Genomic DNA, 27,039 nt, shown 5'->3' with positions numbered 1-27,039 from the left:
CTTATAGCTGCTGTAATAATGAAATAAAATGAATTCTGTGGCAAATCAATCATCAATTTTGCTTTTATACTTGTCTCCTCAAAGTTACAGACATAATCAGATGTTATTAACCAATTCAAAAAAAAATAAACAAATAATTAAGTTTAGTAGTAGTCAAAATAAAATTACCCAAAAAAAACAAATAAAAGCCAATAGTTTATAAACAAAGACATAACAGAATCTTCTCTGAATTCACCTCTCTGCATCAGACTTTTGCCTAAATCAACCAACGTCAGATATAAACTATGTTATCCATGATCCTCTGCTTAAGCAAGATTAGTATCTTTCTTGGTAACATTGCTTTCCAGCTTCGGAGGACCTGAAAACCGTCTTACAGTCTTTGGTGATCCAGCAAAGGAAAGACGCTTTTTCGCTGTCTTCTCTGAGCTTAGAGGACTAAGGTTTGAGAACCGAGCTCTTGCTTTGGCCGCTTGTGTTGGTGCCATGTAGCCTGGAACTGACTGAGAGAAACTACTGGTGAAGCTTTCATCGTCTCTAGTTGATGGAACTGATCCACAAGTGCTATGCCTACGGTTACAAGGTTGTTCTGATTGGATACTCAACATGCTCGTTGAGTCTTCGCTAGGGGCTCGCCTCACTCTCGGACTTGATCCTCTTCGACTGGTTGGTGTCTTTCCCCTTGGTGAAAGGTTTTTACCACGTGGAACCATTTCTGACATGGCACGGCTTGCTACACTCTTCACAGAAGAGTTTTTGTCAGCATTGTCTGGTGTGACTGCCTGGTTTTCGTTTGGTCGAGCAGCCATCCAACGTTCTAGCCAACTCCAACCCCAATTTGGGTTGTTAGGGTCCATGAATGTCTGAGAACCCAATTTAGTTGAGTTTTTCCATGTGTTCTGCATATTAACAAAAGTTTCCACCATTTTGAGATTCATAAGTCCTTCTTCTGGTGTAAAAACAGACTAGAGTAAGACAGGAAACTAGTTTGATACCTGATGAGTATATGCATATGCAAGTGCTTTTTCTCTTCTAATTGTTGCTACTTGCTTGTTCAACATGTTTGCTTCAACTTTCTCCCGCGACAGTGTACTATCATTCCAATTTTCTCCAAGCTATTTCACAAAATGTAATTACAAATCATCAAGTTTGTAAGCAAGAAACGAGCTACTTTGAAACCAAGATCACAATGTGAATCAAGAAAAAGTCAAGTTTGTAACAAAATTCATAACATGTTGCAAGGATTTGCTTACCTTATTAAAGTCTTTATTGTGTTTTTGTTGGAGCTGCCGCGTTAAAGCCTGCTTATCCTCTGACAACCGAAGCCTTCGGTCACGAATCTGATATTGTAGTCTAGCTAGTGTTTGCATGCTTTGCAATGTTGATGTGGCTTGACGTTTCACACATTTCCCCTGAACTAAAGATTTTAGCCTCACAAGGCCTCTCAGCGCACGCAATGCTCTTCTTGCCTGAGAAAAAAGGTAACCAACACAACAAGTATGAACATTTTTCACCTAAAGTATGGCCTTTACAGTTACTAAACTTGGAAAAAAAAGTGATGAAAACAAAATGATACCATATATCCTCTAAATGATGTCTGAATCTTGATAGCTGCGATCTCTTCTTTTGATTTCCCAGGGAAACGTGACAATGCAGAGAGACGAACAACTTCAGCAGCAGCTTGAGCAGCTGCAACGGCTGCCTCTGCAGCTGCAGCAGTAGCAATAGCGACAGAGTAAGCATGCCTGCTCTGTTGCTCCTCAATCTCCTTTAGTTTCGCGTCTTGGACAGCACGAGAAGAATCTGCTTCACCAGAATTAGTAACAATATCCAACTTCTTGGATTTACCAAACCATTTCTTGGCTTTATGTGGCTTCTTCTAATATAGTTAAAACAATACCATTTCCAGTGTCAAGAATACAGTTACATCAAAGTATGGTGAAGATAGTGTTAAAAGTATCAAAAAGACCTGTTCTTTCTTTTGTTTTGGTTCAGGACTTAAGGCTTTCTTGACAGCTGAAAACCAACTCTTACCCATTTTCTTCTTTCCAAATTTATCTGCACAATGCAAAACCACAGAGGTAAATTCAATGACCCATCTTGATATAAATTGCTCAATTAAACCTAAAGATTCATCAAGACTTAACCTGAATCTAGAACATTAAGGGACACATTGATACAGCTTAATTCAGAATTGCAAAAACCTGAGCTTTAAATGGAATGTATAAAAACTCACAAGATTATAAATCAAGCTAGGATCTCTTCTTGAACAGAGAAAGAGAGAAAGAGAGAGAGAGCAACCAAAGTTTTTTTTTAAAGGACAAAAAAACTCGGAGAAAAAACCAAACTTTGAAGACGTTCTTCTCTTTACAGTAGGTCAAAAACTCAGAATCTGAGAGGTAAAGATAAATTCAGTTCTAAGAAATGCAATTAAAGACACAGAAACACATATAGACAGTTGTGTAAACTGCGTAGTATGCACGCGTACTTACACTTGGGAAGTGACAATTATTGAAACCCGGAAGAGAAATCTAAAAAACAATACTAAAAAAGAAAAAAAATCTCAAAAAGAAATGAGAGTGAGAGAGTTTTTGTAAGGATTCAGACAAAGAAAGATAAAAAGGATATGGAAGTGAAGGGATCTGTCTGGTACAATACAAAATCTGGTAGAGAAAAAGAAGGAAGGCAACAGATCTTGAAGAAGAAGGGGTCCAAGGGAATGAAACAGTGCCCGTGACAAAAGGTTATATATATAAAAAGTATAAAATAGACCTTTTCTTCTTAGTTGGACATATTACCAACTTGTACTTATTTAATTTCTTGTACCAAATGTTTAATAAGTTTTGTTTTAATGGGGGTTGCTTTCAACTTCAAGTGTACCTTGGGTAACGAACTGGTATTTGTTTTGAGTGCTTTGGTAGGGTTATTTTTTTTTTATAAAGTCAATTTTGGTAATAAAATGAACTGGTAGGTTTAAATTTCAGACTAAAACACAAAATATTGTAGTATAAGAGTTTTTTCTGTTACATTCTTCTTCTTCTTCGTCTTCTTTGGTTTATAATTATATGACTCAAGATTGAGAAATGACGACGGCATGGCAATTGAAGAAGAAGAAGTGGATGGACTGCACGTTTATTAATGTGTTGGTGGTGGTTGGACTATAAAACTACTTTATCTATCCCTTTATCCGACGAGTTCACATAATTAATAATCTCAAGTACATCAACTAAAATTTAAAATTTGCATATGACCAATGTGTACTTTTAGTTTTTGTATTAATGGATTTGTAAGACAAAATGTTTTATGATGTCTTTGTCCCAAAAAAAAAAAAAAACAACATTTCCTGTTGGAAGTAAAAGAAACCATTCAGTTCACCTATGGAGTTGATACTCTTTCCTTCTTCTTTTACGAGATGCTTTGATTGCTTCTTCACCGTGGTGGTGGTCAGACTGTCCGATCGAACAACTCCGGCTTGTTTATTCAAGTTCGAGTTTATAAACTCTCTCATTAGTTTCATTAAGAAGTTTGAGATATGAAGACCTTCCTTTGATAGCTTTTTCACCGCAGGGGAATAACGAGTTCCGGATCCCCGTTCCTGATTCAGGTAGTAGTAACCAGTTCTAAATGCCTGATGACAAACCAACAACCATCAAGTAAGTAAGTATAAAGAGGTTGTTCAATAAAATTGAGGTTCCTGAGCTGAAAAATAGAAAAAGGCCCCTTTTCCTTATGTTTTTCTGAAGTAAAAAAGTTTGAACCCCTTTTTTGGGAAGAAAAAAAGCAAAATTTTGAATGGACCTTGTGTTCTAGCACCTATGTTGCATGGAAACTCTTTTCGAGGTCTGTTTCCCGTTTCCGAAACGTTTCGGAAACAGAAACTCGTGGAAACTCGGAAACAAGGCACAAAAACACGATTCCTAAAAATTTATGTTTGGAAACACGATGGAAATTCCATTTTCGTTTTGGAAACACGACGGAAACTTTTTTTTTAATTTAAAACTTAATAAATAAATATTTTTAAAATATAAAACTTCATTATAGATATAAATATATAATATTATTAGTGTTTTAATTCAACTATTTAATATTTATATTTGAAGTTTTATTGTTTGAAGCTTTTTGATATGGTTTTTTGTGTTTGGTGTTTTAATATATATATATATATATATATATATAAATCTATATATATATATGTATATGTACATACGTTTCCAAAACGTTTCCATTTCTTAATTTTTGAAAAAAAATCGTTTCCCGTTTCCAAAATGTTTCGTTTTCGCGTATCTATTTCTGTTTCCATGCAACCTAGCTAGCACTTGTGGCACATGCCTAGAGCCGGGGCTGTTTCTCGCATTACATGTTCTTTTCCTCTTATATGAATGTCAAAACTTTCATAACTTTTGTAAGATAAATTACAGGATGTGCAAATAAAACAGTTAGGTCTTTTTGTCTCCAGTCCATTACCACCTAATGGAACTATTGCAAAGGAAAAAAACAAACAAAACTAGTTCAGAAACAAAACTACAATTAGTTCAGAAAACAGGGTTTCATCAAAGAGGACAAAACACATATATATACCTTCCAGTAAGGTTCTCCAGGGTCACATAACCGTTAATAACTTTAGCCAGCGTATGTGTATATCCCAGAAGGATGTTGTATCCTTTCTCTCGAAGACAGTGAAGAGCGGGAGACATGCATTCCAAAAAAGAGGAACTGGTTATAAGCATTATATTAGCCGGAGGTGGATTAGTATTTACCCAAGTTAACACATCTTCAATAATGCTTGCGCAACCTGTTTCAGTCAATACAATAGGAAAGCTACTCAAATACTGCCAATTGAGAATCTAAACCCCTAGCTTATGAATAAAATAAATATAACAGATTAATAACTAAGGAAGATTAATTAAGTACCAAATGGGACATGCTTAACAACTATTCCACTGGAAGAGATCTCACTCATGACGCGAGAAGAGGTGTTACTTAGGCTGGCACTCTTGTCGCCATAAGAGGAGATTCTTAGGCTGACACTGCAAATGGCAGTGATGGTAAGAGGATCAGAGTAGCCTAAATTCAGCAACATCTGATTTATACGCAGAGACACGAGAGAAGCATCATAACCATCAGGAACAGGACATCTGTCCATGTCCCACCACACCACCCCCTTGTTCGTCGGCTGGGAAGAATCAGCTACAGGAGGATTAACCACCACATTCTCCAACGTTTTCTACAGTGTGTTTTTGCATCAACCAGAGCCAGTCTGGTTAATCTAAAAGAAAAAAAAAAAACTTGCACAATCGTTTCAAAGAGCAATCAAATTACTTGCCTTTAATTGTTTCCTCATCGTGATGGCAATATTTGACTCCAGATAGGGGATATCAGGTCCAAGTAAAAACTCCTGCATACATACGGTCAAAATTAGATAATTTTTCTTTGAAAGGTCAAGAAGATAATCAAGAGACAAATGTCGTGTATACAAGAAGAAGAGAGGAGGCAAAAGGATGCTTTACTTACTCCCAGTTCATGTTTTTCACCCTTAAGATGATTTGTGAAATCTGTATGGGTCTGGAAAGCCACATGGCATAGTGTGCAAGAAAAACTGGGAGATTCTAGAAGAAGCTGTCTTTTTCTTGTAAGCTGAAAATTATAAGTATTTGCCAGTAAGCTTTCCCAGAGCCACCATTGAAAAGAAGTGGTCACTCCAGGCTGGGGTTTATGGGGATAAACAACAATGATGTTGTATCCCTACTCTTGTAGTAAGTTAAGAAAGTAAGCCACAGTGTCCGGTTTAGGGGAATCGGATATGAGCATAAACGTAGCCGGAGGTGGATTACAAAATTTCCAAGGAATCAGCTGAGCACTAATGCTCGAGGCACCTGTTTCAGTAAAAAGGACAACCAACTCAATATCGCAACACATCTTAGATATTAAAACTATACATTTTGGGACTCACTCACATTGTAGAAATTAAGAGAATAAAGAAGAAGACTAACCGTTTGGGACGTTTCTAACTTCGATCCCATCGGAGGACAGCACTCGCAAGACGTGATCAGGGATGTATTTTAGGTTGCCAATGGCAGTGATGGAAAGAGGACCAGAGTAGCCTAAACTCTGCAACATCCGATCTATACAAGGACCGACAAAGGAAGCATCATAACCATCGGGAAGCGGACACATGTCTATGTGCCACCACACCGTCGTTTTAGATTTCCTATACCTACGAGCCGCTAATTTAGTACTTTTGTAGCCAGTTACATGGATGACTCCTTCATCCATGGAGTGGGAAAGCATGAAATCTTTCTCTGAGCTTATAGAAAAGGAAATGAGAGGAAAATGTTTTCGAGAAAGAATTGCCAAAACGTATTTCTTGTTATCAACCTTGGCATACAAGTAAACCGGACCATTGTTGTTTACACCTTTACCGAAAAAGGCCTAGATTACACAGAGACAAACAAAATTTGAGTATGCTTGATTTCATGATCGGCCGGGAAAGTAAGAGAACCTAAGGAGTTTGGTGAGAAAGGTGGATGCCCCTGTTGGATCCAAGCTCCACTTTTAAAGACTCCCCTGCCTTCACTTTCACTTCTAATAATGAAATTATAATATATTTATAGGAAATCAAACATAATAATAATGACTTCAAAACCAAACATAGCTAAGAATCGACAAGAAAAAGAGCTCTCACCCCAGAACTCCATTTGTGTTGGTACGACCTCGATCCGTCGCCGCCCTTTTATAGTTTTATGCTCTCTTTCAAGTTTGCATACATATACATTAATAGGGGTTCGAAACGGGCCTACCTAATGGGCTATAAAGAATTTTACACCGAGCCATCAGAGACGCGAAATATTTGGAAATAAATATTACAAAACGTACTTGTCTAACAAAAGGGCGTTTGGTTTAGTGGTATGATTCTCGCTTAGGGTGGGAGAGGTCCCGAGGTGATTACACACAAATCTCGCATTTGGTCTTCTTATGTATTTATACTAGCTGATTACACACAATCAATGCCTAATTAAGTCTCTACGCAAACCTCGCATCCTAATCAATTCGATTAAATGTGGGAATCTTTGACCGAGTCCAAACTCCGAGCTGACTCGTGGGACGCCTCTCCACGTTCCAGCCTTCTCTTTAGGCTTGATGGGCCGATCAGTGCTACGTTCTTGGCCCGTTTAGTGTGTCCGGCTCAGGCCCCTTGCCCATTATCCGAGATAACCAATCGTAGGAACAACTGTTGCCTCCCAAGTCTCCCGAGCTGATTAGCTCGGGGGACTTTTGATTTCCAATTGACCAATTTTGGAAAACTGAATATCCCCCATATCTCATGATTTGATCGTGGTAATGATGGAATTTGCCTTCCCGAACAAGCTTTGGGGCCCACTGGGTGGCTTACACGCTAAAAGAGAGGAGAAAAAAGGACCGAGACTTCTCGATTCCCCAGGCAATCATTACTTCTCGGTTCTGTGTATAAAGGTAAACTACCCGACTTCTCTCTTTTATTCTTAAATTTGAGTTTTCCCTCTGTTGTGTTTTGCGTTTTTCTCTCGTCTCCTTTGTTCCTTGCTATTCGCCGAAAAGTTCTTCAACTCTCCTTTCCCTAGATCAATTTCCTTCACCTTCACCCAGAAAGCATGTCGCCTCCAAAGTCTACTCCGGGTAAAGCCGCGAAACCTCTGATTCCGGGCGTTTACGGTCCCCACCAGCCGTCGATTCTCTCTGCAGAGAACATGGCTGAGGTTAGAGGATCCACCGGGATTCTGCCGGAGATCAAGATCAGATTTCCAGAAGCTCATGAGTCTCCGAGAATCCTCCTCCTGGCTACTGTTGCGCGTTTGAAATATTTTTCTCTGCGTGCGGCCTGTTATACCCCCTTCCCGAACTCATCGTAAAGATGATGTTCGAGTTGGGTTTCACACTTCCCCAGATGTGTCCGAATTTTGTTCGGACCGTCCTGTGTCTTCAGACTCTGGGAGAGGAATTCAACTACAAGTTGTCCTTGGCTGACTTCCTTCAAGTTTACACAGTGAAAACGGGTCGCACCAAGGGCACTCTTTACGTAAGTCCGCTCTCTGGACTGAAGGTCTTTGATGACCTCCCCGAGAAGGACGAGAAATGGCGAAAGTCTTATTTCTTCTTTCCAATTAACGAGCTCACCTTCGGACACCTCTCGAGTTCGCATGTTCCAAAGAGGACTTCGAAAATTGGTAGAATGGTGTTCCTTGTTAGGTACAGACTAAGTTCCTGTTTTTTGCTTCTTACCTCTTTATTATTTCTGTTTCAGCTCACTTCGAGCGCGGTTTGCTTTGTTCCACGTTCGCGGAGTTCTTCTCGCGGTTCTGTAGCCGAGGTCAGATTGCCTGGGATTCTTTTTCGTGTGAAAGGATCAGAGAATCCGGAGTCAGACTCAGAGGACGTTCTCTCGTTTGCTCTAAGCCTCCAAGCACTTCGGATATGAACTACAGTGAAGAAAGAGCTTGCAGGGCCGCTGAGAAGGAAGCGAAGAGGCAAATGGCTGCAGCTCTTGCTGAGGGCAAAGCTCGCATCCCTGCCAAGAACTCCGGCTCTTAAATACCTGAGATGAGCGAGATTTCCGCGTCCCAATCTGGTCCGTCCGAACTCCCTGTTGATTCTTCTGGACCCTCAGTCGATCCATCCGAACCTCCTGTGATCGTCATTACTGACTCTAGCGACGAACCAGGGGAGGTAGGGTTCCCCTTCCATCGATAAGAAAAACCCCGCCGAAGCGAGCTCCCAGGAGGTCAATTCATCTAAGAATAGGAAGGAACCTGAGACTTCCTCATCTTTTCGCGAGAAGAGCCGTGCCCGGACTGGTTCATCGGGAGACGAGCGAAGTAGATCCAGTTCGAAAGATGGGGCTCCCTCCTCGGAGAAGAGATCTAGGGAGTTTCCTCCCACTAAAGAGTATGTGGGTTCCTCCGGGAAGTTACCTCCAAAGGAACAGCGTCATTCTCCCCGGGGTAAGAACGACCCGAGGTGCTTTTGCTTCATGTTTTTATTATTTCAAATGCTTAGAATAGAATAACATTGCTCATACCATGCAGCTCCCCCCCCGCTTCTCCAGCTGACCTGATAAGGAGCTACACACGACCTGGAGTTCGGATTCCAGCGTTCGCCGACATGTCTGAAGTCAACCGTGCGAACTTTTTCCGCTTCGCGGATAAAATCGGCGAGGTTAGTGATATATACATCTTTGTTTTTCTTTATTTTATTTTTATTATTTTTGTTTTTAACAAGCCAACTTTCCCTGGTGATGATCGAGTTTAACTCCTTGGTGGCATCCTACGAGGACCAGCTGTTTGCTTCCACCTCGTCCTCCGAGGTGAGCCTTCTCAAGGAGAGAGTAGCTGACCTAGATGCCCAAGTGGCAGAATATTCTAGGCTGGAGGCCGAAAATGCCAAAGCTGTGGAGAAAGTCGAACAGATCCGAGCTCGGATGAAGAAAGCTGAGGTAGAGGAGCTTGACCTCAGGGTTGCCAGTGAGGACCTCCGAGACAAATTGAAGAAAGCGGGTGACCTCTACTATGAGGCCGCGGAGAACGAGAAGGTGGCAAATTATAATTTGCACGATATCGAACTCTGCAACCAGCTTCTGGAAGCCGGTATTAGTTGCGAGATCGAGAGGGTGCGGAGAGAGGAGAGACAAGCAATGAGGCAAACTCTCCGTCCGTTGATCGAGGAGGTGAAGGTTCATTTTGAGGAAAGGGAGAAGTTAGCTCCAGTCAAGATCCGAGCTGCCGAGATTAGGGCTAATCGGATGCTGATTGAAGAAATCTCAAGGGGGGAGATTCAAGATCTTGAAGCTGAACTCGGACTTTTGCGAGCTGATGAAGAGAAAGCCGACGAGGAAGTCTCCAAGGTAACCCTCCGCGATTTCGACCCCTCTGCATTTTTTGGCCTTTTGGTAAATACACCCGAGCTTTTATGCAAAGAGCACCCCTTGAGTATTACCATTGATGAGTCCGGAACTAACTTCGGACAAATGTCGAACCAGGGGATGGACATCTTTCAAGCGAAAACCAGATTGGAAGCAGAGATCGCAGAGATGAGCTTGGTCCTTCCCGAAGCGGCATCAGATCCTTCCCTCCCTTCTGATACTCAGTAGAACTTATCTCGGGGTTATTTTGGCACGAGCTGCCCCCAGTTGTTGTTTTTGTTTTTTCTTTTTGAACCTAATTCGGAGTTTTTTGGTCGCGGTGACCACTCCGCACGCGAATATTTTCCTTGAAATTGAAAAGCTCTTTTATCTTTATATCTTCCCGACTATTAACCCGCAGCTTAGTTTAAGCTCGCGGAGCGAAACCCCTTTAGTTTTGACTTAAAGCAAGAAACTGACTATGAAGTAAGACTTCGGTTTAATTGATCCCTCGAACATTAAATCCAGAATTTCGTGATACGAAGTAAGATTTCGGTTTAATTTCAAGTTTGCGAAGTTAGACTTCAGTTTTAATTGAAATATGCGAAGTTAGACTTCGGCTTTAATTTAAATTTGCGAAGTTAGACTTCGGCTTTTTTGTAATTTGCGAAGTTAGACTTCGGCTTTTTTGTTTGTTTTGCTGGTCAACCATTATTAATAAAAAGTTAAAGAGAACTTTTGATTTTATTAAAATAGATAGCTGGACCCGAAGTGGGCTGCCTATGTACCCTTATCGGGATCAAGCCAACCGTAGTTCGATACAAGAGAATTAACTATAGAAAAGTTTGAGATGCAAGGAATTCCAGGACCTCGGGACTGGTTTCCCCTTTGAATCTTCCAGCTGGTAAACTCCATTGCGCACCTCGCGAGTGATTCTGTACGGTCCTTCCCAATTAATTCCAAGCTTCCCTGCATTGAGCTCCTCGGTGTTCTCATAGACTTTTTGCAAGACCAAGTCCCCAACTGCAAGTGGTCTACCTTGGACTTTCGAATTGTAGTAGCGAGCTACGACATTCTGATAATTCTGCATCCTAACCAAGACTTGATCCCGACGCTCATTAATGACATCCAATGTGTCTTGCATAATTTCTTCGTTCTCTGCAGCCCGGAGAGGATTCAAGGTCATGCGGACTCCGGGTACTTCGAGGTCGGCTGGGACTACGGCGTTAAATCCATAAACTAAGGAAAAAGGTGTTTCGTTTGTAGCTCATCGAGGCGTGGTTCAGAATTCCACCTTGTCCTCATATCCATTGGCAAACTCCCCTAGTCATCTTCCCTGAAACAACCTTTTGCTCAAATGAGTCACATTTTGGACCTGAAGACCGAACATACTGCACTCCATTACGAACAGCTGCTACATTATCACCCACTTCAGACAAACCATCCCTAACAATCAAGTTGATGATATGAGCACAACACCTCACGTGCAAGTAAGTCTCATCTAACACTAAAGAATCATGCCTCAATAACTTAAATTCTTCAACAAACTTCTTTAATCCATTACTGTTGGCAGTTGCATTGTCAACTGTGATGGTGAATAACTTCTCTATGCCCCAATCAGCAAGACATTCAAGTAAAACCTTTGATATTGTGTTGCTCTTGTGATCCGTGATATACTTAAATCCAAGAATCAACTTCCTTAAGCGCCATTCTGCATCCACAAAATGCATAGTAATCACCATGTAACTAGCTCGTGTAACTTTAGCAGTCCATATGTCAGTAGTAAGAGACACTCTATGCTGCTGAGAAGATAGCCAAGCCTTCAAAGATGCTTTCCTGGCCAGATACATCTGAATTATATCTCTACTAGCTGTTCTTCTTGAATGAGGTTTGAATAAATTACACTTGTTGCAGAAGTGTCTCCATGCCATACACTCAATAAACGCAAGTGGCAATTCTGCCAAAACAAGCATTTCATTTGAAGCCTCTCGGAAGACACTCTCTGTTAGTCTTCCATCTTGCACCTTTCCATCATCACTAATAACAACTTGTGTCTGACGCCCTTTCCATGCCTTGTACGGTTTACATGTATCCAAATGCTTCTTCAAGTTTGAAGTCCCTTGTTTAGTTGGACATACAAGGGACTTCTTGCAATAATGACAATCATCCAGATTCGGATTCTTCTCTTGTCTCGTGAAATGGTTCCAGACTCTAGACCATTGAACAGGTACCTTCTTAGGTTTACCACCATCATCATCACCTCGTGGAGCTTCTTTCCTCTTCCCTTTACTTTTATCACTTGGCGGAGGCATCTTACACCTATCTCCTTGTCCTTGTGTGTTCTCATCATTGGCATCGTGGTTGTTCGAAGAATCCATCTACAACATTTCAAAGATAATCAGATTAAAACATGTATGATAACAGCTCCGCAACAACATCACTCAACATTACATTGGTCCAATATACAAGAAACCCCAAACTCTCAACATTATATCACATTACAACCGATCCAATATACAAGAAAACCCCAAAAATCTCCAAAGCACAAAAAAAAATGGTTCTTTCTTCTTGTAGCATCGACCGTGTCATGAAAGGGATTGGAAAATACAACTTTGTTCTTTCAAAACACAATATTTTGTCTCAACTAGAGATACTAGCTTGACTCCAACAAGTTCATCAAAAGAAAAGAACAGAATCAAACCAGATCCTATGAGAAACAATAAAGACAAAAAGTTTTAAAACTTGTTGAGCATGAGTCTTGAGGATCAAGTACTTAGAAGGGTTTGAACCATATGTGGAAACTGGAAAGCATATGAAAGAAACTACCATGTCCCTATCTAACAAGAACTTCAAAATGGAGGACCACTAAAGCTTAGATGAAAATTTGGATGTGTTCCTAAAGCTAAATGTAGACATGTGAAGAAGACCAAGTTGATCACCTTCTACAAGGCCTGCGAAGAAAATAATATGATTTGGAATCTCAAACCAATCTGTTAAAATATATGTGAGAAGCTGAGAGCACATGTGGAGATGATCTAAGAAACACTTATGAACAAAACACCTATGAGAACAAAGAAGAAAGAGGAGAAGAAACATCTATGAACAAAACATGTATGATAATATACAATGATATTTTTATTCAATAAATGAAACAACAAGAAAGATCAGAGAGAGTGACTATCACACGGTTAGTAAAACAACAAACTTATCTATATAATAAAGAAGAAGCAAGCAGCAAACCTATCACACGATTAGTGACTATCACACTAAAGAAGAAGCATCAACTTGGAATCAATATAATAAAAACGAAGGCAAAAGTCTCTACCAGAATTCTGGGTTTGTAAACAAAACAGCAAACTTATCGAATTTTTTCATGATTTAAGATATTACTAATATACCACATTAAGCTATTGAGGGTTGACTTACAAGCCAATTTAGTCTTTTACACCTAAAATGCTTTTTCAAAGTCGATTGGCGTGTACTCTTAAATTAAAATATGTAAATATTTCACGGTATAATAGCTTGTTCAAGCAATAAGAAAACAATCATATTAGATGCAGTTCGAGGGAGGCTACTGACTGAAATTAAGGAAGAGAATTCGACCCAAAAGATCAAAACTAATGTGAATCAAACAAGTACAAATTCGACCCCCAAAAAACAAGTACAAAACAAGTATCAATTAAAATCACAACAGGTTCAAGTTCAAGTAAATCGACTTTGAAAAAAAAATCTCTGGTTCTATATTACACTAAATAAGAAATTGAAATCATAATATAAATTAATCAAGAGAGTTTCAGACATAAAACAATCAATAATTAAAAAAAAGAGGAGAATGAAACTTACGAGTTCTAGCTGCTATGAACGGAGAACCCAAAGATGAGGCTAACAACGGAATTAGGTATTGGAGATCCAATTTGAGAGTTTTGGTTTATAAAAGCCAAAGATTCTGGAAATCGGACAAAAATTGGCAACTTCGACATGTTTATGCAAAGTAAAGAAGATTCACAAGGATTCAAGGAGAGGAGATTAAGGCAAACGGAAATATGGCAATATATGTGATATCATGTATGTATAAACGTGTTCTCGGGTATAAACAAATACTCACAGGTTCTCAGGTTCGGTTCGGGTAATACCCGATATCTGTGGGTATTTGGAAACGAAACCCGAATGGTGATTTATACAGAAGCGGGTCAGGGTCGGGTCGGGTTTTTGCGGGTCAGGGTCGGGTCGGTTCCTCGGGTTCGGTTTATTTGCCCAGGCCTAGTTCAGATTGCCCAAAGTACTCCTTGGAGTTCGTCTGGCCAGCGCCCTTTGCGAGAATCCAACCGTTTTTTCAAATTTGCCAATATAACCTTGTTCATTGCCTCGGCTTGTCCATTCCCTTGCGGGTAACGAGGAGTTGACTTGATAAGCCGTATTTTCCATTTTGCACAGAATTCTTCGAACTTCGAAGAGATGAACTGCGAGCCATTGTCCGTGACGATTTGGCATGGAACGACGTACCGGTAGATTATGCTCTTTATTATGAATTGTTCCACTTCCTCACTTGTCACCTTAGCATAAGCCGTTGCCTCAACCCACTTAGAAAAGTAATCAGTAAGAGCAAGTACGTACTGAAACCAGAACTCTCCTTCCGAAGTGTTTTACGAGTGGAGGAGCTCACCACCATTAGAGTTCCGAACTAAACTGAGAGATTTTTAGTGCTAAAAAGTGTATATTATTGCTTGAGTGTAAAATTTTTCCCCCCCTCAGTACAATGACCCCCTTATGTATTTATACTAGTTGATTACACACAATCAATGCCTAATTAAGTCTCTACGCAAATCTCGCATCCTAATCAATTCGATTAAATGTGGGAATTTTTGACCGAGTCCAAACTCCAAGCTGACTCTTGGGACGGCTCTCCGCGTTCCAGCCTTCTCTTTGGGCTTGATGGGCCGATCAATGCTATATTCTTGGCCTGTTCAGTGTGTCCGGCCCAGGCCCCTTGCCCATTATCCGAGATGACTAATCGTGGGTACAACAGTGGTGGATCTTCAATCAATACATTCCAGCCAGGGATGAACCTAGACATATCACCCTCTCTAACTCATCCACCATCAGTGCAGAAAATTTCACTTCAGATGGGTGCTCTGTTGTTGGGGGGGGGGGGGGGGGTGCTCAGATGGGTGCTCTGTTGTTGTAGCGATCACTTCAGATCGCTTCTAACCTTCAAGATACGATGGAAGAAAGATAAGAAAAAAGGAAGAAAGGCTTTTAGTCATTTGTGATCACTACACAAAAAGTTTGACAAGGCATACATCTCCAGCGTATTGAGAGATAACTTACACACTAGCTCAAAGGCAACTAGAAAAAAGGTTATATAATCACCGGTTTGGACTAAACCTCCTCCTAGTTATACAAGCTAGGTGATCAGATCAGATGAATAAACCAACGTAGTGAATAATATAATAAACCCGAAATCTTACAGAAAGTGACACCGTGTTAATTCTATCTATTTGATAGTTATGGTGCCAAGAGAAGCTAACTAGACTGTGTCAATAGTTCTCAAGAGCATCGATATATCTCAATAACTCATTCTACGTTGAACAATCACATATGTTTACCAGACTCAAAGATCCTAGAGCTATGAGAAACAGAAACCAATTAAACAAAAACAAAAGGCTGCACAGAAAAGCATACCAAGAAGACTCTGACACCTTAAGAAGATGAAAACCACAACTTTTATCCCCAACAAACATAGACAAATTTACCTCTACATGCAGCAGATCTTTCTTTCGCCGGAGCTGAAACGCTTCTAAACCGAATGTTTCCATCCTCCCAGGAGCTAACTTCTCTTACCTCTAACATAATCAAACGAGCTAAATTCATGAAATACTTCACAAGTTCAACATTCAAAGTCAAAAGAAAACTAAAGGAGCTCAAAATATAGCAAAATCCAGTGAACAAGCGAGCTAAATCCATCATATACTTCACCAATTAAGTTCAAACTTCCAAGTCAAATATAGCAAAATCCAGGGGGAGGCAACAAAGTAAACGAGTTCAAAGCAAATCTAAAGGAAGCAAAAGTAAAGGAGATCAGCGAGCGAGCGAGCCACCATCTATCCGATACGGACACGGCATCGTTCGCAGCACGACGTTCGAGGATCCAGGTACTTCTCGTCAAAGGACTGAGATCGGATTAGGTGAAATTCAATTTTCGAATTCGAAATTAAGCAAAATTATAGAGAGAGCAAGGTTATCTACAGTAATATTGGGTGGGGGCACGTCTAAACTGTGTATTGACAATTATAGTCTCCTAGCTCATCCTTAGACCAAAAAAAAAAAATTTCCTAGCTCATTTGGTAATAATGTGCCCCATACTGATTTAGATGTAGGGGTGTCAATGAGGCTGGCCCGGCCCGAAACCCGTAAAGTCCGCATATGTTTGAACCCGGCCCGGCCCGACCCGAAATATTTACGAGCCTATATTTCAAAGCCCAAGCCCGGCCCTAACAGGGCTACAGGGCTTTTCGGGCTTTTTTGGGCTTATCTTACCGATCAAAAATCTAAACTTATAAGCCTTACAAAACCGTGTTTGAAGGTGCACTATAAAACAAATCAATCAAAAATTTAATAACTCATCTATATTCATTACAACCAACTTAATTTAATATAAAAAGTTTAAAACTAAACAAAATTTGGATACTTTAATCAAATAAACTAATATATAATTCATATAAACTATCATAGATAAAAAAATTTAAAGTATTAAGTATGGTTTTTAAGTAAATATAAAAACTAGGATTAGAGTTTAAAACTTTAACTACAATAAATTATTAATCAAATATTGCAATCAAACAAAAATATTAACAAAAAAGTACAAATATAATTTTTAAAGGGTTTTTCGGGCTGGTCCGACCCCAAAAAACCCTATAGCCCAAACGGATTGAGCCCAAAAAACCCGATTTTTTCTGGACATATATATTTAAGGCCGAGCCCGCTATTTTTCAGGGCCGGACCGGACCAGCCAGCGGGATTTAGCCCTAATTGACATGCCTATCTAGATGTGCCAAGTTGGATGCTATCTTGATGCCTTTTTCCTTGCTTTGTTTAGTTTCCCACATGGCCCGTGCCTTTTAATCATTTAAAAAAAAAGAATTCTTCATTATAATTGTACTATTTCCTTAAATAAAAATATGAGTTTCATTCATTTCTATTTATATTTTTTAATTCTATTTTAACTATAAAAAAATTAAATCATTTTTTTAGTAGTAAAGATTACATTTGTATTTAAAATTATTGGTGAAATGAGTAATTTAGTAAACATTTATATCTACTTTGTAATTCATTTCACATTTTAGAGTTAAAATTTGTGTGATATATTAAGATATGTGAATTCAAATGATTAATTTTATATAAAAGTTACATGTTTATTGTAATTTGTAACTGAGAAATTTTGGAACTTTCTAAAAAATTTATCTGTATTTGTAAATTACTATATTTTAAAACAAAAAAAATAATATTTTCAAAATTTTAATGATATTCTGGATCATATATCTAATATATATTCGAAATAAAATATCACATTTATTTAATTATATACAATTTGTGTCCCATCCAAAATTGTATTCTGGATCTGCCAATGGACATGATCAATTTCTACGTTGATCACCCCTTGGATTCCTCCATTTGGCTTAACAAGTTGTTCTACTGAACTCTGCTTCACCTTCATCATTATCTTCGCACTTGAATTCATGTGTTTTCCTCTACTAATTTCTTTATTGTGGTTGCTAGTTTAGATGTGAAATGAAAAAAACAAGTGATGAAAAAAAATAAGTGATGAAGATAAAACCATATCTATTATGTTTAAATGTATTGAAGAGTGTCTTGAAAGTATAAATTTAAAAAGAAATATTAATATTATAAGATAATTCATAATTGTCTGGAAGAATGTGAGACATTATGTTTTTTAAAAACTTTTTAACTGAATTTGCTATTGTGTTTTTAAGATATTCATCATATAATAATGTAATATTAATATTTTTTTAATTAAAAATTATGTTAAAACTATGTTATACAATAGATGGTCTAATAGATCAAATGATAGGACGAGACACTATTGCAACTTGACCAATTCAACCTGACCGAGTAAAAAACCCCCCATTATAAATACATGTCCACATTATACGCACAAACAATTCACTTTAGTTCCCATGAAAGTGTGAACTAATGAGGATAAAATTGGCGTGATTGTTGGATTATTATTGAAGTTTTTTTTAGTGTATTAATGTAAGCAAAATGTAGGGTTAAGTAACTTGATGTTAGGTGATATCTTTGGTGAAGAAAAAAATATCTATATTATTATTTTGAAGTATATTTTGTGTTATGCCTTTAAAGTTTCGGTTATTTAATTTGTTTTATTTACAACATTAACCCCTAAAACAATTTCATAAATAACATTGCAGATAAACTCAAATACTAAACTTTCTTAAATTGACCAATATTTGTTACATTTATTGCCATAAAATCTTAATAACATCTATACATTCCGATTTTTCCAAAAACAATTCTACCCATTAAAGTTTTAACCCATTAAATCTCCAAAACTATTTTTATGGATGCTAAAATCTCTCAAATTTAAATGACATACAACAGATTTTCCATAACAAAAGTTTACAATCTCCATAATTATATTAACATTAATAAATTTTCTAAACCGAAAATCCAATTTTAGAATGATTTAAAAACCAATATTCACAAATATTTAACTTTAGCAAGAAGACATACATTTAATTCAGTATATATTTTATTTAGAAACTGAATATTGTTTGGTAATAATATAAACAACTAAAATCGGAATACAATTAAATTTCGCTTTTATTGGTCTCGATAAAAGACTCCTTCCTCATCAAGCATATTTAGATATATAAATATCAACTTCAAAAACTATACAAAACATCTACAACTAAAACCTACAACCTCATATCTAAAAGAAAAATGGCTGCAAGATTTGGTTTTTTGAGAGATGTCCACCCTTACAAGACAGCGTGGAACATACAAGTGAAAGTCTTTCACTTATGGCGTCAATACACAAGCAGCACTGCGGAAACCTGGAGCTGATCTTGGCACTGTAAGAATCACACAAAAACATAATTTCTATTATTCTCTTTTATTATTCACATGAATCTTACTATGCTGCTTTAATCATTTCAGGGAATGAAATCCACACATCAGTCAAAAAAGACATGGTTACACGGTATGTTTGATTATTTTTTTTACGCAAAAACTTATTTTAATTATTATTTTTTCGTAAAAACTTATTTTGATTTTGGTGAGACGGGTTGACATTAATCCCATATAGGAAGTTAAGTGGAATTGTTTTTTTTTTTAAACAATTTTAGATGTGTACCAGGAGATAAATGTATTACTAGACTATACATATACCACACGGGTTAAAATCTTGAAAACACTACAAAAATCATATACTTTTAATACTTATATCAAATACCTGTAAATTTTTATATTTTTAAAATGAATAAAACAATAATAAAATAACAAATAAATATAATATAAATTTTAAAATTTTAAAATTAAAAATATCCCGCCGTGTACCGCGGGTTAAATCCTAGTTATAGATATAAAGATATACACTTTGCCTCCTCACATGTTCAATAAGATCATTGTAACCAATCATAGTGTCCATAAAATTTTGTTTGTGTTATTTTCCACGAGCGATGAAATTAAGGAGTTCATTAAAACGCCTACATTACGTATAAGTAATCTTCTTTTATCAACTTCTGTAGTAGTCTGCATCTTTTATCATCAATTTGTAATTATCCAGAATCTTTAATTTAATTTTTACACAACTTCGTCAATACTATCCAAGTGTTATCAAAGTGTTTGTAGACTGGTGTTACAATATTAGATTAGAGTTCTTAATTAACAAAACATTCATATTACTTCTTTAAACTATATAAATTACTACACCATATCGTACTCAAATTTTTTTAAAAAATATGGTGGTTAAGTAGTTGAAAACACTAAAAATATTTATGCACGAACGCCATCATTAGTTATAAGTACATGTGTATATTTGAATGTAGCGGTTTCAGTAACCAGTTACACGAACATTATGGACCCGTTGATTATAAGAAATATATCTTATATAAAGTCCTAAACCAGAAGAAATATATATTTGACGCAGCGTGGCGAACTAGCGAGTGAGTCAGTGACCATCTCTCGGTACGAGGTTGAATGGAAGTCCGGTACGGCTCCGGTGTGACGACCCTATGATTCAGGTGTGTGAAGACCGTGATGAGTTTAGTAAAAATATAAAAGGCGTCGAATCACACTTTCGAGCTGCGATTGTGGTGCGGCAAGGTCTCATTTAATATATGATTTACAATTTTACCCTTATTCAAGAGAAGAATTACAAAGACTCTAATATATATTTGACGAAACATTTTTTTCTAAATCATCGTTGTCGAATCTTCAACACCATCATCGCCGGTGATTTTCAGCCACCACCATCATCGCCGGCGATTTAGCCACCACCGTCTTCTGTCACCATCATCTTCTCCATCATCAGCGCCTCTTCATCATTGTTGTCGTGTTTTTGATGCGTTCATGCTCTAATCGGTATGTTTACTTTTCTCACCAATTCAAAAATTTGAGTTTTAAGGTCTTTGATCATAAAATTGTAGTAACTGACATTGACATTCATTAACAATTTTTAGTGGTAATGGATTTATAAGGTTTTGATTGAGTAGGTTAAATTTGATATATATTGCATACCATGTGTTTGACTAAATGTCTAAATAAATTCTTTACTTCTTTTTAATGTTGGGTATTGGTTTTAACATTATATTGTGGACCTATTCTACAGTATCATGATTCAAAATTTGTTTCTCTTGATTCTAATTATGTCCAAAGCTTCAAAATTTGTGTCTTTTGATTCTAATAATGTTGTTTTCATAAGTTGTAGAAGGTAAGAGAATGACAAAGCAACATAGATCGAAACAATCTACAGATGATCCAACTACTGATAGCAAAAGATTTAAGTGGCCGCCTAATTTGGCTCGTGGGCACTTGGAAATCTGTGTAGAAGAGAAAAGGAAAGGGAATTGGCAAAGTAAATGCTTAACAGAAATTGGTAGGATGAACCTTAGGGCTGAGTTTTTTAAAAGGTTTGGGTTAGACTGTAAATATGACAAGTTCAGGAATCGTCTAGACACCGTTAAAAGACAACATGAATCATACAAGCGGGTTATACCTGATTCATCTGAATTGAGATTCTGTGAACAAACTGGAGCAATCGAAATGCCTTTTTCTTGGTGGGAAAATTTAATCAAGGTACATTCTATTAACTAAAGTAAACTCATTTGTATAATCTATTTTAGACTAATGTTTCTGTTTGTCTCTCTCCATTGTAGGAAAAACCTGAAGCGAAAACTCTTCGTAACTATCCCATAAGAGATATTCCACTTATTGAACAACTTTTTCCCAAGGAGACAATTTCAGTTGGTGATGATGGTTGGCAACACCATGATGGAGCAAGTCATTTGCCTTTTGAAGCAAATTTTGTTAAAGATATTGAGCTTAACAACTCTCCCGAAGCTCAAAATTCTGAACAACCTCATAACAATGGTAAGAGGGTAAGATCTAAACAACCTAAATCATCTAGAAAGCAGTCCAAAGAAAATCAGTGGGATCGAGTCTTAGATCTTATTGAGGACCAGGGAAGATTTTTTTATGGGAGGTAGAGAGAGCTTTTATACGTACAGTTCTGCTGCATGTGTTAAGGTGCTTGAACAGATGGTATTTCTTAACAAACAAGGTGAGTTGTATTGGGCTGCCCTTGTGTTTCTTGAAAAAAATGAACAGAGACGACAAATCTTCATGACACTTCCGAACGAGATAAAGAAGATAGAATACCTAGAGAGAATGACGGGAAAAAAAACTCGTTCCGAGGTAAGTTTAAGTTTAACCTTATACATTTTTGTAGAAAATATAATGAGCCATTAACCTTAGAACCTATTCTCTAGCAATCTACTTTTGTATGTTTACCCTGTTTATAGATGAGTGACAACAGCAAAGAGATTCATGCTTCTACATAGTTCACTTTTGAGATTCATGTTGATCTCCGTATGGTTGATGCTGAGAGAGTCGGATGTGAGTATCCTAACTATTTTTATCTAGAGATTGTTCTCTTATGACTGTGAATGAACGAGCTGAATTAGATGTTCTTAGTTTTTATCTGTACAGTAGTGTGAACCATTTTATGGCTCTGTTGGGTATTGATTGTGTCTGATTAAGAATATCGTCATGATCTGCAGTTGATGTTCTCAAGGCAATAGCTGTGGACAAACTCTTTTGAGAATTGTGTTTCATTCCTTCTACATTTTTTTTGAATTTTAAAATCTCTTTTTGTTGTAAAGACAGTTTGTTCAGAATTATATTAGTTTATCACTTTATCTACTTATAATTTTATTTTAGAATGAAAGTTAGTTACATATATCATTAATGTATAAATCTAATTCAAAAAATGTTTATATTAGTAATATTCATATATTATAAATTAAATTAATGTCAAAGGAAACTGAAAGTAGAAGATAATATAATTAAAGGTTAATTTAGTAATTTTGTTTTCTAATCACACTCAAGTTGTATCCCAATCGCTCTATCATTCAAAAATATGATATAACCGCATCGCACCCGAATCGGACTTCCATTCACAATTTTACCTAATCGCATCGCTCCCAAATCACATCGCACCCGCACTTGAATCGTAATCGCACACGAAACGGACTACCATTCGGGGCCGTAGTCGGAGGGATATAGCGTACAAGTGGAAACAGTCAAAGCTCCTTACCTCATATTATTAATCATTCGAATCTAATTTGTAGTATTATACAGTGTGACCCACTACCTAAGAACTGCATTTTTTTGTTTGTCAATAAAGTTTCTGATTTTGCAGTTGATCCTTTATTAGCTCTTGACAAAGCTTCATGGACCCAATGGTCCCATCCCATCTGTGCATACATACGCAAAGCAGTTTCATGTTCAGGCTATTGTCTCTGTTTCTCCTTAGTATTTCCAATTTGGTCGATTAAGATCCAAATTAAACAGCAGGTAAATTTTACGAGGGGAGCAAATGTAAAAAGTGAAAAGCTAAGGTGGAGCTATTAGTTTTTTCATCGACCCCTAAGGCCTCTAACCATGGATTAAGGTTCCCCCATATGAACTTATAGAAGGCAACACTCTTGGACATGGAAAGCTCTGCTACATCTCCGACCTCTTGCCAACCTTTTCCTGAAATGTGATGTGGGAAATGGCAAGTCGGTGAGTTTCTGGTTTGATAGGTGGATCCCCTTTGGTCAACTTATCCATTTTCTGGGTCCCTCAGGCCCGACCCGAACATGAATCCCTCTAAACAGTAGTGTGGCATCTGCGTGTTCTTCTAATGGTTGGCTCCTGCGTCCAGCAAGATCGCCCCAAGTAGAACAACTGCACATCCTTCTCACAACAATTCAACCCCCGTCCCTAACCTCTGAACAAGACATTTTCTTTTGGAGTTCAAATGGGGAGGAGTCCGGGGTGGTAAATCCCGCACCAACACTAACGATTTTATCCCCATGAATGTTTTCTGTGAGTCCTCACATGGTAAGTAGCACTCTTTTCCACACATTGTATTCCCAGGTTATATTGCAACGGTTAGTTCCTCTATGGCATGAATCTTGGGTTACGTTGGTTAGAAATGGGTGAATAATTGGCATTCTCATATCTTTGTTGTTGTGGTTACATATATAAAATTTTGGATCATTCTCCTATCTGCTTCTGATCGATTGTTATCTTAAAAAAATCGATTCCATTGCCGACTAGGATTCTTCCCTTTCGGGTGATGTGGCGGATAGGACTTTTTGGTTGAAGAGATTTGGAGATAAAAGCATGTTAGAAGACGACATTACGTGACAGGTTTGGAGTAAGCAAGGGCTTGCAGTCGGATTTTTGGCAGGATATCGAGACCGTAGTGTATTTGGAAACTTAAAAATGACTATGTCTCGTCTTCTAACATGCCTCCATCCAAATTTGGTTTGTGGATTGCTTCTTTCTTTTTTGTCTTCGGTTTACGCAAGTTAGCTTTGATAGCTTTGCCCATATTCAGCTTTAGTAAAAACATGGATTGACTTCAAACTTAGCTTGGGAAAATACGAATTACATCCTCAATTAGACAAGGTCTGGTGTCCAAAGAAGATAATTAATGCAGCAATAGTACTCAAAAAGCTGTACATGACTCCCTCTCAAGTCTCAACAACTCATGTACTGTTGCAAAATCATACATTGTCATCCAGAGCCTACAACTATAAATAAAAGAAATATTTACCAAATTTGAACCCAAGCACAGACGATAAAATAGAAATTTTCTTATACTACTAAACCCCCCACATATTGGTAAATTATGGGAATGCCCTTTAATATTATTATTTTCTAATTATTTTTCTCTTCAACTCAGCGTTTAGAAAACTATTTGTCGTTTTCCATCCCAAAAAACGACAGGTAGTCCACCAGCCTCCCTAGACCGCCACACGGCTCTTTCCTTTTGTACAGAGATACACAGTATCCACAACCATCGTCATCGTCATCATCATCATAATTCTCATAACTCCATAGCCATCATTCTTTGTTTCAATTTGTTCTTTTTTTTTTTCTCGGGGGATTTTTTTTTTTTTTTTTTTTTTGTTTGTTGGTCGAAAAACCTGTAAATGGCTGACTCAGAGGCAGAGTTAGGTCATGCCGCCGGCGAAAATTCACAAGGTTTCACTGTTGACAACGAGTGCATCAGCAAGCGCGTCGACGAGGTTAAAAATTGGGTTGATTCGGTAATATAAACTCTTCTCCTTTTAATAAGAGTTACTGATTCGAAAACTTATTTATTTGTCTTTAGGGTTTTTTAACGATCCTGATTGTATTGTCTTTCTTGATTCTGAGTTTGGGTATTTTTTTTTTTCGTGTTAATTATGAGATTTGGTATGGAGATTTTGATTTTGGCATAGGTATATAATGTTAGATTCAATGGATGGTTAATTTGGTTGTGTTTGCAGCTTGCGGATAAACTGAAAGAGGTAGAGGAGTTTTACGCGAGCATTGGTGTCACTATCGGGAAAGATTCAGAAAAAGGGAGACATGTGGTTGGGATTAGGAAGATTCAACAAGAGGCTGCACGTAGAGATGCTGTTGCTGCTAAAAGAATGCAGGACCTCATGCGTCAATTTGGATCTATCTTCCGTCAGGTTTATATATATATATATATAAAAAATATATCATCTTTTTTCACCTTGAGTCTTCTTCAGCAAGGGTTTGGTTTGATTGTGTTTGTTTTTTTTTTTTAAATTTCCAGATAACTCAGCATAAGTGTGCATGGCCATTTATGCAGCCTGTCAATGTTGAAGGTCTTGGTTTGCATGACTACTTTGAGGTCAGCTTTCTGATTTTCCTTGTTGATTTTCTTCTTTTGGTATAACGTATAACTTTAAATGCCTTGTTAGAGCCTACCAAAATTTCACCTTTTGATTCTTATTTTGGTAGCACATATTACAGTTGACTTAGTAAACCTCGGAGCTACCAGAATTTCATCTTTATTTATTGTTCTGTTCTTATGGTATAATTGCAATGTACATCTGACTAGATAGCTGTTGCCTATTAGAGAGATAGCTAGTGATCAATGCAGGTTGAACTTGCGAACACGTCTTATCAAAAGTACACTACTATGTTTTGCTCTGTAAATATGTTTTAAGGTTTTGTGTGTGTGTTTTTCTCGGTCTACATTCTAAGTTATGAGATTATCTTTTTTTTTTACTGTAAGTGGATCTCCTTATAACATGTTTTTTTTTTCTTCTGATTGTAGATAATCGACAAGCCCATGGACTTCGGCACTATAAAGAATCAAATGGAGGGTAAGGATGGTACCGGGTACAAACATGTTATGCAAGTATATGCTGATATGCTGTTAGTGTTTGAGAATGCAATGAATTACAATGAAGAATCAAGTGATGTTTACAATATGGCGAAAAAGTTAATGGAAAAGTTTGAGGAGAAATGGGCACAGTTTCTTCCAAAAGTTCAAGAAGAGGTAGTAGTGTTATGTTATGTTATTATCTTTCACTCTATTTTCTCTTCATGAAGCTTAGCGCCAAGGTTTTTTAAAGTTAGTCAAGTTCTTAACATAATTGATTACAGGAGAAAATACGGGAGGAAGAAGCGAAGCAAGCAGCAGCGGAGGCGCTGCTAGTAAAAGAAGCATCTCATATCAAAACAACTAGAGACTTGTGCAATGAGGTTATTATTTTCAGATATTAGTGACCCTTTTGTATTTTTGACCTTCTTAACTAGTAAACCGATATATTGCTGTCCAGATTTGCCATGCTGATGGCGAGCTGGAGAAGCTAATGCGTAAAGTTGTGGAAAGATGCAGGTAGGCCTAAACACTCTTAAATTTGAACTTTTGGGTCCTCTGGTCAATGTGTCATTTTTACTCATACCCCGGTGAACGATTTTGACAGGAAAATCACAACCGAGGAGAAGCGTAGTATTGGGTTAGCATTGTTAAAACTGTCTCCGGAAGATCTACAGAAAGTGTTGGCTATAGTTGCTCAAGCTGACCCGAGCTTCCAATCTAGAGCAGAAGAAGTGAATATTGAGATGGACGTACTGGTAAAAGTCTCGTACTAAAAAGCTACCATCATTAGTGTTTTCTGGTTCTTTTTTCTTAGCTAGTTTTCTTTGTATGGCAGGACGAACCAACACTATGGAAGCTAAAGTTCTTTGTGAAGGTTGCGTTGGAGAATACAATAAAGAAGAAGAAAGAGGAAGAGACAAAGAATTTGACACAGAAGAAAGAGGCTACAAACAAACGAAATGCGACTAACAAGTTAGCTGAGAGGAAAACAAAGCGGCCACGCCAATGAATCCACAATGTGTCAATGTCTCATGAGACCTCCTGAACTGGAAAATCTTCAATGAGATGAATTTCATTTGTATATATATACGTTTTTGTAGTAGTCTTTCTAAGTTCCTGGGTTCTACTAACAATTGACGAATGCAAAATTATAAATAAAGCTTTTGCCCTTTATTTATGATTCTATTTTGGTTTATTTAGACAAGTTTATTTAATTAAATTAACATAATATAAT

The 27,039-nt window shown here is 37.6% G+C and overlaps 4 protein-coding genes across 8 annotated transcripts; 1 reads left to right on the top strand and 3 right to left on the bottom strand.

Annotated features, from left to right (window-relative positions):
- Positions 1-84: 84 nt before the first annotated feature.
- On the bottom strand, positions 85-2,780 carry LOC104781074 (protein IQ-DOMAIN 3). 5 transcript variants are annotated; one of them, XM_087510544.1, is made up of 7 exons: positions 2,490-2,780; positions 2,145-2,389; positions 1,967-2,055; positions 1,574-1,876; positions 1,251-1,466; positions 993-1,112; positions 85-896 (listed from the first exon to the last, which is right to left on the bottom strand). In XM_087510544.1, exons 3-7 carry the CDS (start codon positions 2,033-2,035, stop codon positions 306-308), a joined length of 1,299 nt encoding a protein of 432 aa, XP_087366670.1. In that variant the 5' UTR covers positions 2,036-2,055; positions 2,145-2,389; positions 2,490-2,780; the 3' UTR covers positions 85-305. The 5 variants fall into 5 exon arrangements, with proteins under 5 accessions (XP_087366670.1, XP_010503967.1, XP_087366671.1 ...); XM_010505665.3 differs by having other exon boundaries at positions 2,234-2,389; XM_087510545.1 differs by having other exon boundaries at positions 1,574-1,873; positions 2,234-2,389; positions 2,490-2,705.
- Positions 2,781-4,350: 1,570 nt separating this feature from the next.
- Positions 4,351-5,398, bottom strand: LOC104781073 (uncharacterized). Its single transcript, XM_019244167.2, has 4 exons — positions 5,321-5,398; positions 4,909-5,221; positions 4,576-4,789; positions 4,351-4,473 (listed from the first exon to the last, which is right to left on the bottom strand). The coding sequence occupies exons 1-4, from the start codon at positions 5,396-5,398 to the stop codon at positions 4,458-4,460; spliced, it is 621 nt and encodes a 206-aa protein (XP_019099712.2). The 3' UTR covers positions 4,351-4,457.
- A 198-nt stretch (positions 5,399-5,596) lies between these two features.
- Positions 5,597-6,692, bottom strand: LOC147946091 (uncharacterized). Its single transcript, XM_087509487.1, has 3 exons — positions 6,633-6,692; positions 5,988-6,426; positions 5,597-5,870 (listed from the first exon to the last, which is right to left on the bottom strand). Exons 1-3 carry the CDS (start codon positions 6,690-6,692, stop codon positions 5,740-5,742), a joined length of 630 nt encoding a protein of 209 aa, XP_087365613.1. The 3' UTR covers positions 5,597-5,739.
- A 17,743-nt stretch (positions 6,693-24,435) lies between these two features.
- On the top strand, positions 24,436-26,978 carry LOC104781072 (transcription factor GTE6). The gene is made up of 8 exons (XM_010505663.3): positions 24,436-24,729; positions 24,952-25,140; positions 25,248-25,325; positions 25,755-25,979; positions 26,087-26,185; positions 26,263-26,321; positions 26,410-26,560; positions 26,641-26,978. Exons 1-8 carry the CDS (start codon positions 24,613-24,615, stop codon positions 26,812-26,814), a joined length of 1,092 nt encoding a protein of 363 aa, XP_010503965.2. The 5' UTR covers positions 24,436-24,612; the 3' UTR covers positions 26,815-26,978.
- Positions 26,979-27,039: the final 61 nt, after the last annotated feature.

The sequence above is a fragment of the Camelina sativa genome, chromosome 4, assembly GCF_030686135.1.
Source record: "Camelina sativa cultivar CO46 ecotype springtype chromosome 4, ASM3068613v1".
In the NCBI taxonomy this organism is placed as follows: domain Eukaryota; kingdom Viridiplantae; phylum Streptophyta; class Magnoliopsida; order Brassicales; family Brassicaceae; genus Camelina; species Camelina sativa.
Note: the sequence above shows the minus strand (reverse complement) of the source record. Positions and strands in the feature narration are given on the sequence as shown.

What these genes read in the sequence shown, in the direction of transcription:
- LOC147946091 (XM_087509487.1), bottom strand. Translation starts at nt 6,692, where the DNA reads ATGGAGTTCTGGGGTGAGAGCTCTTTTTCTTGTCGATTCTTAGCTATG. An exon ending in TAGCTATGTTTGGTTTTGAA is followed by an intron (nt 6,427 to 6,632) that starts GTCATTATTATT and finishes TGTGTAATCTAG; the next exon opens with GCCTTTTTCGGTAAAGGTGT. An exon ending in AGTTAGAAACGTCCCAAACG is followed by an intron (nt 5,871 to 5,987) that starts GTTAGTCTTCTT and finishes TTACTGAAACAG; the next exon opens with GTGCCTCGAGCATTAGTGCT.
- LOC104781072 (XM_010505663.3), top strand. Translation starts at nt 24,613, where the DNA reads ATGGCTGACTCAGAGGCAGAGTTAGGTCATGCCGCCGGCGAAAATTCA. An exon ending in GTTTGCATGACTACTTTGAG is followed by an intron (nt 25,326 to 25,754) that starts GTCAGCTTTCTG and finishes TTCTGATTGTAG; the next exon opens with ATAATCGACAAGCCCATGGA. An exon ending in ATATTGAGATGGACGTACTG is followed by an intron (nt 26,561 to 26,640) that starts GTAAAAGTCTCG and finishes TTTGTATGGCAG; the next exon opens with GACGAACCAACACTATGGAA.
- LOC104781074 (XM_087510544.1), bottom strand. Translation starts at nt 2,035, where the DNA reads ATGGGTAAGAGTTGGTTTTCAGCTGTCAAGAAAGCCTTAAGTCCTGAA. An exon ending in CATCATTTAGAGGATATATG is followed by an intron (nt 1,467 to 1,573) that starts GTATCATTTTGT and finishes CTTTTTTCTCAG; the next exon opens with GCAAGAAGAGCATTGCGTGC. An exon ending in CATATGCATATACTCATCAG is followed by an intron (nt 897 to 992) that starts GTATCAAACTAG and finishes GTTAATATGCAG; the next exon opens with AACACATGGAAAAACTCAAC.
- LOC104781073 (XM_019244167.2), bottom strand. Translation starts at nt 5,398, where the DNA reads ATGCAGGAGTTTTTACTTGGACCTGATATCCCCTATCTGGAGTCAAAT. An exon ending in CGATGAGGAAACAATTAAAG is followed by an intron (nt 5,222 to 5,320) that starts GCAAGTAATTTG and finishes AACACACTGTAG; the next exon opens with AAAACGTTGGAGAATGTGGT. An exon ending in TGTTAAGCATGTCCCATTTG is followed by an intron (nt 4,790 to 4,908) that starts GTACTTAATTAA and finishes TGACTGAAACAG; the next exon opens with GTTGCGCAAGCATTATTGAA.